The 14611-nt window shown below is 42.0% G+C and overlaps 3 protein-coding genes across 3 annotated transcripts in view; 2 read left to right on the top strand and 1 right to left on the bottom strand.

Moving 5' to 3' along the window:
• The first annotated feature begins 2613 nt into the window (after positions 1–2613).
• LOC116392998 (uncharacterized) lies at positions 2614–4765 on the top strand. The gene is made up of 3 exons (XM_031864872.1): positions 2614–3057; positions 3179–3212; positions 3579–4765. Exons 1-3 carry the CDS (start codon positions 2818–2820, stop codon positions 3962–3964), a joined length of 660 nt encoding a protein of 219 aa, XP_031720732.1. The 5' UTR covers positions 2614–2817; the 3' UTR covers positions 3965–4765.
• A 1739-nt stretch (positions 4766–6504) lies between these two features.
• Positions 6505–9844, bottom strand: LOC116392928 (TNF superfamily member 14). Its single transcript, XM_031864769.1, has 8 exons — positions 9755–9844; positions 9551–9642; positions 9037–9269; positions 8122–8190; positions 8009–8042; positions 7761–7832; positions 7402–7633; positions 6505–7215 (listed from the first exon to the last, which is right to left on the bottom strand). Exons 3-8 carry the CDS (start codon positions 9232–9234, stop codon positions 7017–7019), a joined length of 804 nt encoding a protein of 267 aa, XP_031720629.1. The 5' UTR covers positions 9235–9269; positions 9551–9642; positions 9755–9844; the 3' UTR covers positions 6505–7016.
• A 4106-nt stretch (positions 9845–13950) lies between these two features.
• Positions 13951–14611, top strand: part of tmed1b (transmembrane p24 trafficking protein 1b) — a 4452-nt gene continuing 3791 nt past the window's right edge. The window contains exon 1 of the mRNA XM_031864558.1: positions 13951–14242. Within this exon, the coding sequence (XP_031720418.1) occupies positions 13991–14242 (252 nt within the window). The 5' untranslated portion in view covers positions 13951–13990. The remainder of the gene's footprint in view (positions 14243–14611) is intronic.

Genomic DNA, 14611 nt, shown 5'->3' on the forward strand with positions numbered 1-14611 from the left:
TCATTTAGGTGGTGTTCCCCTTTAAAAACAGCCAGTAACATGTTATTTACTTGCCCGGGACTTTTGGAACTTCAAACCTGATCAAACCACAGATGTGAATAATGCAACCTCAGCGCGTTGCTTAAGGATTTCCCGCTTTACAGCAGTGTTGCAGCACTGGTTCCTGAAATACAATTACTGTGACGTCTCCTTTTGTTTCTCAACCTTATGTGACATTGCACTTCTCTTCACATTTGAATTCAGTCCACATGTACAGACTGAGCTCAAATGTACAATATAGCATTCATGTGCTGTTTTTTTGAATTTCGATAGAAAACCAATAGACTTTTTTCATTTATAATTTATTTGCATATAGTCTGATGAATAGTGTCAGCTTTGCCTTATGTTTATGTTTCCCAGCAGCACATCTCACAGTCTAAACATATATCTCTACATATATATATATATATGTCTCTCTTAAATGAACCGTGCACTATGCTGTTTCGTAACAACCACAAACATTCCCCTGACATTTCTCTCTTTGCAAACTGCGGATCTGATCAGCTGACCGTTGTTTTGATCTGCATGGAGCATTTGAGTGTGATTACCACAAATCCCATAAACCTACCATAAAATTACCATAAACTCTCCTGTAGGCGATCGGGGCTGAATGGATCATGATGACATGAAGCCCTCACCAGTAAATACACTGAGACGCACTGGTGACCAGTTAGTGACATACTGCATCTTACAGTAAAATTAGCAAAGTATTGTTTGTGTTTTAGCTCTGCTCACCTGGAAGATTACGTACCAGGCTCATGACGTATAAATAAATCTTACCAATGGTCTCTCTCGTCTGCACTGACGCAAACACTGACAACTAAGACAAAGACTTAGTGACTTCTGCTTTGAGCTAAATGCTAATGTCATCTCAACATTCTCACAATGACAAGCATACTAAATAAACACTTTTCTTCTACCATACTGTTTTTAGTTATGCCTACAAAAACCATATTGTTGGAAAGCTTATTTTCTGGTTGATGATTTTTGTTGGTAGCATGGAGACCAAAGCTTGTTGGCACCCCCTGGGACGGTTGGGACAGTTACCGGGGCGTGGCTGGGACACCTGTCAATACAAAAGAGGCCCAACCAACCCCGCTCTCCTTTACCTCTGGAGATGTTTGTTTTTTCTGGGGACAATTTAATATACAGAAACATAAACAATAAACTATTTCTCATAGAGGCTGATTTAAACTGAAGAGACTCACATCTTGGGCTACTTTTAAGCTATCAGTTGGAAGTATTTTGTAATTTTCACTGATCATTATTTGCCAATATTTGCTTCTTGAAAAAAGTGAAAGTGTTAATCTGCTGCTAGAATAGGCTCCACTCTTTTGTGAAGGCTTTCCACATGATTTTAGAACCAGTCTGGGATTTGATGATGGCTGATAGAACCTGGCGTTACAATGTACATGGGCAGTATACGTTTAAGGGCCTCACTCTTGCCACGAACCTGGAGGCATATACTACTGCATGTACATCATTGTATAATAGCTTTAAGAATGTCCTTGATTGGAACTAAGGGACCTTCATGTAAAACAGAATAACCCCTGAACAAAAGTATGGACAAGGTCATATAACTTATACTTTAAAATGTCCCAGGGCAACTTTCAGGAGTTGCAGTAATAGTTGCAGTAACAAATTACACCACAAAAAAATTCACAGGAGCAGTTTCCAGAAATTGCTGCAAATTAATTAAAATGACAGGTGTCAAATATTGTCTAATGTGTTAGTGTGATGTTGTTGTATGTATGTTATTAATGAAAAAACACCATCTCACTCTTGAGCACCTTTTCTGTCTCCCCCCTCTCCCTCACACACACACACACACACACACATCTATTCTCTTCGAGACTTTCTAAGATTGCTATCTGATTGTCTTTTTTTATTTTTTGGGATAGGCTACATGCCACTCTCTCTCTCTCTCTTTCTCCCTCTCTCTCTTTCTCTCCTTCTCTTCCTCACACACGCACACACTTAATACAGTGGGGGATTCCCGTATGTTTTTGCTCAACTGCATAATTCGCAATCTCATTTGCTATCAGCTGGCACGTGATTGTGCCTGAATAGTGCCTGGTATATAAACCTTGGTGAGTGACGATGAGAGCTTTATTTGGCCTGATGATGAAATACATCTCTTGACAAATGCCCCACGCTATACCATTACATCTCACACACACGCGCACACTGCCGTTTCTGTTCTACATTAAATTGTCAAAAAGAGAGGCTGCTTTTCCAATAATGCAGCCAAATCAAATAAGGTTTTAATTATCTCCGTTGTGCAACTTTTGCCAGCCGTATGAGGTTTATAGTGGAGTGAGAACTGTGTCGGAATGTAGCCTATTGAAACTGGAGGATGCGCATTTTCTCTCCCTTTCGTTTTCCACGCGCGCGCTGCCTTTGGGGCGCACTTGCGCAATCTGAGGGAGAGCCGTGGAAAGTCTGCGCGGCTCGTTTTCTCACCTTACGTGAAGCGAAGGAGGGGGCGTGTGTGAGACTTTCGAGAGGGAAATCCATGACTTCCGTGTTTTTCCTCCGTGTCTGAAACGCTGTGCTAAGTACAGTGGCCTATAAAAAGCCACCATGGTGCTCACAGACGTGACATTCACATTTAGACGCGAACTGGGCTGTGTGACAACAAGAGGACTATCTTTGAGGAGGTAAACAGCCGATCACCTGGAGTTGCACAACTTCAAACTAAAGCCTTTTATTCGCTGCATGAAAGATCTGGACGGCTTGGACAGTCTCCCTGAAGCTCAGGCATCGTACTGCTGATTGATGGGACACCAAGATAAAGAAATGGACGTAGAGTCTCACCAGAAGAGCGGCCGCCGTGGATGCTGCCTGGACGTTTTTCTCGTCGTGTCAATCATTTTTCTGTTTGTGGCGGTGACAGCCGGGGCCGCCGGAGGAGTGATGGTTGTGATGGAGCTGCGGTCCAAACTGGAGTCCCTGCGTCCGTCTTTTGTGTTGGAGACGTCAAAGCTGTCAGGAGACGCAACTGACCCCACAAACAAGGTAAACAAATGACTCATATTATTCACATTTTGAACAATTACCTGTTTATTCCCTCCTTTATAAAGTTTGACCCATGTCCTCGGCACATTTTAATCCACATATATTTTATTTTTTTCAACAGATGCAGAACGTTGTCTATCTGGAAGCCAAGTCAAGTAAGTCTACTTTTATTTACTAAAAGCACCCATGTCACATAATTGTTAAGGGACAGATTCTCAGAATTATGAAAAATAAAAAAATAAGTAAGTAATAAGTAAGCAGATGATAATAATGTCTCCCTTTAAGGCCATAATGTAGATTAGTTCTCTCCAAAGACAGAGTGACATTTACAAACATTAAGATGTACAAATCACCCATTTGTATCACTACAGTTACATTAATGAGGTTTCATAAGGTTTTGAGCTGCGCCAAATCATTTCAGACTTAAGGCAAGACAACACTGGAAAGGAATACAACTATCAAGCATGTTCTTGAGCTTTGTAAACATCATCTAAATGAGATGTGTTTGTCTCCTCCTGTAGGCGAGTTGAAGTCCTCCACCATGCAATTGGCTCCTGTCAAGTTCGGTGCTGAGAGTTCTGTGGGAAGCAACTTCGTGTTTGACGCAGACCAGCATTCGCTGAAGTCCAAACGGGCGGGGAGCTACTTCATGTACGTTAGTCTGAACCTCACATGCACCTTTACGTGCAATGCGGGCCTCCTCAGCGTGCGCGTGGGCGATAAGCTCACCTGCGAGATGCAGCTTCCGGAAGTGGCAGATTCAACACTTGTGAGCAGAAAGTGCTGGACAGTGAGCCAGCTGGAGGGGCAGACACTGGTCGCTGAGATGACTGTACCGAAGGAGGGACTGGAGAACTGGAAACTGGAGCTGAGCAGCTCAGGATTTGGGATGTTCCTTGTGGACTAATGTGCACACATGCAATGCAGCTGTCAGGAAGATGCAGATGTGCCCGTTGACCTTCGGGGTCGTGACTTAAGAACGACACCAGTTTGTGTTTTCTTAAAGTCCAAGTAGGTGAAAAAGGACAGGCGCCGATGCCTTATTCTAAGCTATGACCACATTTCTTGCGAACTGAGACGATGAAGCTTGGCAGGACTTTTTCAGGTGGAATCTGAAGAGAAATTGCATTTATGATAATGCAAACAGCATGTGGAAAAGACTAGACACTCACCTTATTCTGTATAAATGTGCATACAGTATGTTACTCTGTATATGATATATTTATTTGATAATATGGAACTATTTATATACATATATATATATATATTTATGGACATTTATTTTGATGTATATCACTACATTAATGTTGATGTGCAATACACAGCCTACATTGAATGAAATGTGATTTATAGCTCTTTTTCATTTTATAAATGGCTTAGGGCATAAAGTAGAGGCTTGCAAAAATGTGTGATTATGATTCTGCTCCTTAGGGGCCTCATTTACATATTGTGTAGTAAAGGTAAAGTCATTCAAACACTTCTGGCAAATGATGAGTATCAATAATCAGTAACGCTCTGCACTTAAAAAACTTTTACAGAAACAAAGTCCCGTAAAAATGATCCTTCTGTAATTGTGACTAAGATATCTGTAATATGTGGACACGTCAATTGATAAAAAAAAGTTTTGTTTTTCAAAGATATGTAAGTCCTATGGACAAACTACACATTGTTGAATGTATTTTATCGTAATCCATATTAAACATGAATACGGTGAATGCTGAGTCCGTTTTGGTGTGAACAGTAGAAAATGACGAGTGTGAAAGTGATTGTGAAAAAGTTTCAAGTGGAATATTTGAAAAGTGTATATGTAAGGGAAAGTTCCCTGCTGTTACGCAGCGCATATACCGGGAACTGCATCGGCATCACTTCCTGTTTATTTACCAAACAGTGTGGGTTAGAAAAAAACCTCTTATGTGGGCCAGCAAACAAACATGATTACACCTCTTGTGTGATACAAACCCAAGTGAAAACCAAATGTACCTGCTTTAAGAGATACAAGATACGGCTTTCATTTTGTCAGAGCACACATGAAGCAGAAGGTTCAAATATCTAAGAAGAAATGATGAATGCAATTTGAAGAATTATAGCTGCATGAGATCATTACTTCTAAAGCGTGCCTGTGTGTGTACAGAGGGATTTTTAAAACGTCTGCTCATTCTCCTCCAAACTAAGAAACTAATCAACTAAGTACAATTCATTGATTATGCTCAAAGCTACACATCGGTGGCTCAAGTTGTAGTTGCCATTAGTTAAAGTGGCTATAATCAATATCCTTATATTAACAATGCCATGTATGTATTAAATGACAACGTGAAGGGGTTGTTTGTAGGGATGAACCTGCAGAGAATCATCACTCAAATCTGCCGCTCCTTGTTGCCCTGGTTCACTCTAACCACTCTCACAGCATCATATTTGGCTGTTTTCACTGAAAAAGCTCTCTAAGCCCAGTATACACTACCTGCTCAACACCAAACAGCAAACAGACAGTGACTAGCTGATAGACATGAATAAAGTTATTGTTATTACTGTGGGGCATTTAGCAGCTAAAAGACACATTTTTACTTCCTGTGATGGTAGAGACCAAAACAGAGATAAAAGAGAGGGAATGTTTTTACTTACATTCATCATATGGACGTGACATCAAAATAAATGATAATGTTGCTCTGTATAACATCTGGATATGTAAATAAGCAATTATTTGCTAACAAGTTTTCCGTATCAAATGAAAAGGTGTTGATATGTCTGTTTTGTTCACATCTTGTTTCCACACGTGGCCGAAAACAGTTATTGCAGGTTTAAAGGTTCACTGTGGATTTTCCCCCATCTAGTAGTGCTATGGAGAAGCCGTTTTATATATATACATATATATATGTATATGTACGTATACGTGGGTCCCTGTTTTGTTTGCATCGTGCACAAACATGCACACAGGTGACGAGATTCAAAATCAACAATGGTTTCCCACCATTTAAATTATCTACAAGTGGTGGTTATGCACCAAGAAACACGCATTTAATATGCAAAGCGTTCATGCTCAAGCTGCAAGAGTATCATCTTGTTGTGTTTTTGTTTCACACAGATACACAGATGTGTATCCTCGTCTCAGAGCAGGAAATGACCCAAATATCCCAGCAGCTTCTGAGGTCAGTCTCTCCACTCACATTCAATTGGTTACCTGTCTGTCTACCTGTCTATACGGTTTCCTGTGTCTCCACGCTACTCTCATGTGCTCGGTGCACTTTGCTTTCTGCGTTTCCTTTTCCACCCAAATTCCCTGACAGAATTCCCTCGTTGGTTGCCAAACTCTCCTTTACTTAATTTCTCTATACCTCCATATGTCCTTTTTTTAAACATTTGACACCATGCTGCAGTGTATGCAAAACGTTCCTCTGTAGTGTGAGAAGAGCTGAGTCAGCCACACCAACCTCAGCAACTCTTCCCCTCCATCCTCTCCTCAGTGCATCCTTACACAACCACATCCTGCTCTTCTCACACACATACACAAACACAGTGAGAGAGGTGTTGGTGTATGCTATGCAACCATGTTATGTGGTTAGTCTCATTGTGCTGAAGCTATCAAAACTGCTTCAAAAAGAGTCCTCTGTTTGTTTTGCACTGTTTATCACCTGGGCAGCAAAGAAATCTGTTCCGTATCGACAACAGAATATTTGTTTAAAGCGTGTTTCTCTTGATACCTGTTCAAGCTATGACCTTATCAGGAGCTCAAGCCACCTCACACTTGTTTGATAAGAAACCGTATTTTATTCACACAAAATATGCAACATTGTAGGATTATATAATCTGAATATCAGATACTTTTTTATGACATCACAACCATTTGTCGCTTTTTTATAAAGGATTCAAGTCCATTAACTGAGTACGGTATAATTTAGATTATATATATTGAATTACATAACACAGAGTGGTATAGAATCTGATCACAATGTGGGAGGGAGGCATTATTGCAGAATATTGGCTGGAGATATCATGAAGGCCCCCATGAAATTGTCAGGAAGTCCTGGGTGAATCTTGGTAATATTTTCCAATGTGACATAAATTTTATCTCCACTCTGCAGGAGAAAGATCCCAGCCAGAAAACTGTTCCACAGATCCTCCCCGCCTGAAGCCTTGGAGCGAGTCTGGGTGTAGCAGCGGTTACTGGAGGAAAAATGCCCGAGATGTCAGAAAGCAAACTCACCACAACATAATGAAGACGGCATTGATTTCAGCTTGCCGTTAAATACACAGATGACCAAGTTGCATACAGGCTGCACCCGAGTAAGCAGTTGTAAGCACATGTGCTCCGACAGAGGAAGGAAGAAAGGAGTGGTGAAACTGACGAACCTTTTTGATCTCATAAGCACTATAGGAAAGTTGTTGTAGGCACTGGTGTCTTTCATGACCTTGTGCTGGATAACCGAACACTCCTCTGCAGCATTTAATGTCAATTTGGAGTAGAGGTAGTAGTAGCCCTCCTTCTCCACCGACAACCGGCCATGGCCGTTGTAGACCATGCTGTGGGTGACGACATCTACCCACACCACCACTTTGTTCTCCACTATTGTATTGGTGGAGCCTGGGATTAAGATGAGATAGAAGAGAGAAAAGCGTTGTTGTGAACAAAGAGAATAAGGGGGAATGGTTCGGGTGAATCATTGGGCTTATACTCAGTATTCTGGTTTGAGTGGTGAGACGGCTCTAACCTGTCAGATGAGCAAAGGGCTTCTGTTGGACCTGATCCAGATGTGGTGGCACTGTGGGAATCTCATTGGACTCTGTTCAAGAAAGCAGGGTAAGACCAACCAATCAATCAATGTAAAATCTTCACATGAATTCACGTGACAGGTTTATTAGCAAGTTCTGAAAAAAATGACTTTTCGCTGATTGATTCCGACGTCATATGTTTGTGGCTCATCATAATCAATCATGAAAACAGACAGTAACTCAATACCTTTAGGTCCCACTTGTCTCATTATGGCGCCACCCTGAAACGGGAAAAAAAGCCATCACACATCTATTCGGCAGAGCAACAGTGTAACACCTGACTCATACGCCCACACGTACCTGCTGGCCAGATGTTTGGGGATGGGACAGGTTCTGGCAGAGAGGATGATACTTACAGAGGGAAAATTCCTGCAGGGAGAGGAAGTTAAAAGAGAGCATGAGACTTACAGAATGAACACATGTGAGTAATAAAATATGTGCGTGTTTGAAAGCAAGATGTCAAAAGGTCAGCGACACTAAGAACAGGAAGTTTCCTGTCTCGGGGAAACCAATAAAAAAGCACACAAAAAGGAATGGCATATCGTCATTTGACGCACAAAAACATTGAGGCCCCTATTTTAAGAAAAACAACAGAAAATGCATTTTAAATTTTGTTTTTTTAATCAGAGTTATTTTGTGGTTTCACTTGACCACTGATTTTTGTTGTTGTTATTTAATTTGGTCATTTACAGTCATGCTGTAATAAAGGTATTTGAATGCCTCAGCCTTCATGTGATATAAACTAAATAACGTAGCAAAATGTTACATGCCAACGTTATGTCTCGAATATGAGCTACTGAGAAATACAGTGGCTGGTAAAGCGGTGAGAGTCATTCTTGGACATTGCACAGGTTTTTGTATTTAAATAACATGCATAGTTTACAACATAATAGAAACACGTATGTAAGGAACATTATGAAACTGTCTTAGAAAAGTGAAGTTAAACTGTGGGTTTGCCCTTGAGAGAGAAAAGAAAGGGAAGTAGATCTAGAGAAAGAGTCCATTTAACACGTTTGTCATTATAGACCTTTCACGAAAAGAGCAAATGACGACCCACCGACAAAGCGCTCAGCTGTCCGCTGTAGTGTGTGTGTGTGTGTGTGTCTGGTTATGACGTAGGGGAAAATAGGGACATTTTCCAAACACAGATGCTTCTCCTGTCACTCACACATTCACACACACACATACACAATCACATGCAGGCGTCAGCCTCACCTCCGTTTTTTTGTATAGTCTGTAGATGAAACATCCCTCGACAACAACTCCCAACAGTGTGAGTCCCACCAGCAGCAGAAGGAACTTTTGGCTCACTCTCGGCCATCTCGAACCCTTCCCGCTGGGCTGGGAGATGTAGCTCGCTTGTCTGTCCACCACGAACACCTGGGGGCATGTGCCCACACCGCCCTCTGCCATCACACCAGATTACACTCCAACTAGGATGTTAGGTGCTAAAGGTGAAAGGGGGAAAAGACAGGGGTAGGTAAAGCAAAGAAACTGGGAACAGAGAGGCAGAGAGACGATAAAAAAAAAAAAAAAAAGACACAAACAGACCAAGAGGGAGGCATGAGACATGCAACGAATGCGATGCAACCAGCCTCTGGGAAACAAGGTGAATTCTTCATACCCTTACTACTGCAAGCACACGAGAAGCATGTAACAACACCGACAATAAATCAAAAAGACATTTCCTATTCCTATACTTTGTTTAGGCAGTTCAGTAAGATATTACCTGGATTTAAATGTGCACTATAGATGTTTCTACACAGCTCAGTCAACCATTCAGCAGCACAGGGCGGTTTTCACACGCACCTCTGAAACTCCCTGGGGATATAAAATGCCAGAAAAGTTCTTAAAATACATGTTAAAATTAAAATAACATTACAAACATTCTCTTATATATCACTGTGTATCATGAGTTCTCCAGATGTCTCACCCTGAGAAGAAGAAATTCCTCTGTCTGCTTCGCCAGTACTGATCTCCCTCACCTCTTGTCTTTGCTCGCCTGCTGTCAACTATCACTATTCATGCTTTTGAAGCAAGTAAGAGGAAATGAAGATGACGGAAAGAGGGAGAGAGAGAGAGAGAGAGAGAGCGTGAGTAGTGTGCATGTGAGTGTGCGCAGGACACTCCCCACCAATATAGTTATCGTTCCTAAGCTGACACTTCCTTTTCTCACTTTTCAGTTTCTTCCTGGCTGTGTGTCATGTTCTGTTCAACACTTTTGGTTCATTTGTCTGTCGCCAATTTCTGTTTGTCAGCTGTGTGATGTCTTTGAAACAGCAGAGTTGGATGTGGAGGATGAGTTGAGTGGGGTCAAGTTGTTAAATTCTCACCCGTATACTTTTGACCGCTGCCCACGGCTGCTACCACGGCCTTTGCACTATGTCACCCACACAGTCTTATTAATTTGCACTTTACTGCAGCAGAGAATTTTACAAAGCCTCTTCTCACACTGTCAGGCTTTCTCACATATATTCATAGGACTTTGAGCAACATGTGTTAATATTTGGGGTAAGTCGTGGCTCTCTCTCCTTCCTGCTGATCAACCTGCAGTGATTGAAGATGACTAATGTGTTGCAGAGGTTTAGAGGCTGTGAAGCAAACGGCCAAGTTCAAGACCTCATTAGGCAACACTTTCTTTTCCATTACGATCACTGAATTGTTCAAAAGTTGCTTCACTTTTTATTCTTCCTTTTTCCCCTCATATGTTTTGTCATGGGTCATTTATCAATACTTGGTTTCTGTTTTGAGGTACAACGTGCTTTTTCCTGCTTTGTCCATTTGCGACATCCCTTCTTCCTCACAGCTGACCAGAAGTGCAGACATGTCTGGAATCTGTGTATCGAATATTTTTCTTTCTCTTTTGTTCTCCCTCTTATTCTTTATTATTCACATACCTCAGATCCAAGTATTCTGATAAATACTTTCATGTCCCTCTCTTTATCTTTTTCATATGTGCTGCATGCTGCATGTTTACTTCTATTTCTCCGCTGTGTAACAAAGAGCCAATAAAGTCTTATGACTTATGAAAAGAGATGATTCAGGCTTTGTTGCATGAGAAACTCAAGCAGTTTGTTTTTTTTGTTGTAGGAGGGGGCAGTTTGGCATGACAGACTCATGTTGAAACTACACTGCATACTCTTTGACTCACTTTCTACCCACACACTACACAGACATACACACGCGCGCACATGCACACTGTGTTCAGTGGAGATAAACACTCTGGGAGGACAGACGGAAGTCTACTGTCAGGATCCCTGTCAGACCAGACACCTCCCATGGCCACACAGCTGCAGCTACTTCAGCTAATCACCTCCTGCAGGCTGACACACCAGACTCAGGTCCCACTAACGATTCCCCTGGCACTATATAAACTCTGGTCCTGCAGTCTGTGGTGGTCAGGTCGTACCGTCTTTCACCCGCTTCAACCCCGTTGCATCTTCGGCCTCGAGCGCCTGCCTCCGGTGTCCGTCGGTCCGGGAATCCCCCGTGCCCTGCTTTATATTTACGGACTACACACCGCCGCTCTGCCCTCCGTTGTGTTAACGAACTACACACGCCGTCAAGCTGCCAGCCCTCCGGTGTCGAGCCACGGGACTCACACCGTCGATCTGCCTACTCTCTGGTGTCGGACCACGGGCTCCACACCTTCCTGTCATCTTTATTCAGGCTAAATAAAACCTGTTTATACCAACTTCTGTCTCCTGTGGTCTTGCTATTGGGTCCTAACCGTGAACTCCCGTGACATCTACAGACGTGGTTGGCGGCTGTGGTTGTTGCTTGTTAAATGCAGTTATTGAGAGACAGAGATGGACCTGGACATGTGTGGAACCCCAGAAGTACCTTTGTGGAACTGATCACAAAATTATACATTAACTAATGAAGAGGAGATTTATGGAAAATTAAAAAAACAAATCTAATTTCTGTTAGGCTACTTTTTATTTTTTCATCTCCTCACTTTTCTAGCACTTGTTGAATAATTATCTGTTTCCTGTTTCTGCCTAACAACGTTTCCTGAAACATTTTTCTCTCTGTTGCACATTCAGTAATCTGCTGTTTTCTGTGGCATTGCTGCTGCCTGGTCTGAATCTGCAGCGATGGGGCTGCTTGAGCCCCATGGGGAGGAGGACGTGCACCTCAGGAGCAGCACAGGTGTAACTAACAACATTAATGATAGATTAATTACATTTAAGGGTCCCAGAAAACCTTTAAAGTGAACCAGCAGGCACAATACCAGGGCTTTGGATCACCTAAATGATATGAAGCTATTACTAATGTCACACCTATTGTCTAGGTGTCTATTTCTATAATTTGCTAGGTAAACACCCTATTTGCTTGGTGCACTACGCTCACCCCCTGATAGTGTTTCATAGGGGCCTCAACAATTCCAACAATCAATCACAAAGTGTTTGCGTCGCATTCAAAAGATGACAAAATGACTGTCTGACCGGCCAATGATGACACACAATAAAATCATAATCATACTATTAATAATTACACATCACAGTAAATTCATAGGGGTAAATAAAATAAATAATTATGGCTGAACTCCAATTAGCTGCTTCGCTGTCATGGCTTACTTCCTACAAAGATAAGTCAGATTGTGTTTTGTGAAAAAGGCCTGGTGAGTGTCTTTTAATAAGGTTATCGCAAATGACTGAACAAGGGTAGAGATTTAGGACTCAGCTAGGAAAAAAATAATAGGGAACCCCAGTAATAAGAGTCTCTTTGACTTCTTATTTGCACTAACTATACAGATGATACATGCAGGTTAACCCAACTGACCACAGCAACTGTCATAGCTGCATTGTGTCACAAATGGAGGTAATGCATCGTCTTGTTCAGTAGCTCGACACATCTTTCAGCACGAGTCTACTGATTACATACACATAAGTCACTGATCATCACATCAATCAAAGTATCCACAGAGTTGTGATGTAAAGATGTGCTAAAACATTATTCAGAAATTGTACAAACATTCATTTTCTGACAGCATGACAGTTCCTTCTTGATTTACTTCCTAGACACAACTATGGGTGGATGCAAACACTTGTAAGAATTAATTTAACACTTCAAATTGTTGTTTCCTGTGTCAGACACATACCGTAGCCCCGTCACATTCCGTTTATTACAGATCCATTACAGATCATTTTCACATATCACAGCAGGGCAGACACAGCTGCAAGTAACACACTTAACGATGGGTAGGTGTGTCAGCTGGCAAGCATTGACAGTAGCAGTAAATATTGTCGATGCTTGATAATTAGCACACCTAATACCAAACCAAGCCATTAATCATTTTCATAGCTGCAGCTTACAAGTGAGGAAGGAAAAGAAGGGCTAGTCACCTTGTTCCTCCCTTCAATCTCAACATTATCTGAAATCCTAATAAACAGGCCCCTTGCTTAAGGCCTGAGAGAGGTTCACCCCTATAAGGCTCTGGGGGCTTCGGATCCGTCACAATGTACACAAAAAAAACAAAAATAATATTAGAAACATGGCAGTAATGGCACAGAGATGATGTGCATACTAATAGTTACAAAAGACAACAATATGCCTGACCCTGCTGACCCGTTCTGGAGCTCCATCGTGGCCTTTTGTCTTCCAATAAAGTAGAATGAAATAAGATAAATTAGCATGATGTCCTTATCAGGGTTAGTTCATTTTTACCTTGGAAAGAGCAAATGGCAATGACATGATAAGATGTTCGAGTTATTATAGTCATTAAAGTTTATTTAGCATTTTAAATAGTATTTGGACAGCTGCAACCACAATAGATCTAACTGCACAGTGAAATCTCCAGTCTGTCTGCCAGCAAGAGAGATTGTTCCCAACCTGGAAACCAAAAATTGTTTAGTATTAACAAGTCACTTACCCAAAACATATATAAAAAAAATATGAATTGATCTTTTAAATAAAGCCATTAGTTATAACCTATAAATCCTTTATAACGTGGTGCCACTGTGTTTTGTCACTTCAGAGACATGTAACACGCGCAGGTCACACAGTAGCATCTCATCTTGAGGTGGTTCTGAGTGACGACCTCTTGCCCTGCAGTGATTGGAGGAATATCGCTACTCTTCCTCCTCTGATTGGTCCGCAGGATCGCCCCTCGTTCTGGATCCTCCATCCAATCACAGCATCGCAAAGTTCCTGCTGCGGAAGAGGGATGAGAAGGAGATGGCTGAACTTAGATAGCCCTGTGTTTGGGAACATCTTCACCATGGACCTTCTCCGGAGGAACGAGGGATGTGGAGCGCGACTGCTCGTCCTCGCGGTCGTGTTCGGCTGGTGTTTCGGGGCCGCGAACTGTTTCGGACAGAACCTGGACAGCGAGTTCACGTTCCTGCTGCCACCCGGAAGATCCGAGTGTTTCTTCCAAACAGCAATGAGGAATGGTACGATGGAGGTCGAATATCAGGTAACTGTGTGTGTGGTCAGCAGACATAATCACTCAGCATGTTCACGGTCACGTGCCAACTGCCAAAGGCTTACAACAGCGACACAGGAACACGGTGTGGAAGGCTAACTGTGACTAACCTGTAACGGTACTCCTTTAGCTAGCTGACATGCTGGAAGTGTGTCTGCACACTCTCACGAGCCAGCTTTAAAGTGGAGCTGTTGGCTAATGGCAGCTCTTATGTCTCCATTATCTTCATATTGTGGGAGTTAAATTGAACAATCTAACAACATGACTCACATTTTCCAGAAACAAGGGGGGGGGGGGGGGGGGGGGAAAAAAAAACATTTCCCCACGCAATTTTTTGAAAGGAAGAAAAAAAAAAAAACA

This window comes from Anarrhichthys ocellatus, unplaced genomic scaffold (genome assembly GCF_004355925.1).
Source record: "Anarrhichthys ocellatus isolate YVR2014 unplaced genomic scaffold, GSC_Weel_1.0 scaffold31, whole genome shotgun sequence".
NCBI classification, from domain to species: Eukaryota; Metazoa; Chordata; class Actinopteri; order Perciformes; family Anarhichadidae; genus Anarrhichthys; species Anarrhichthys ocellatus.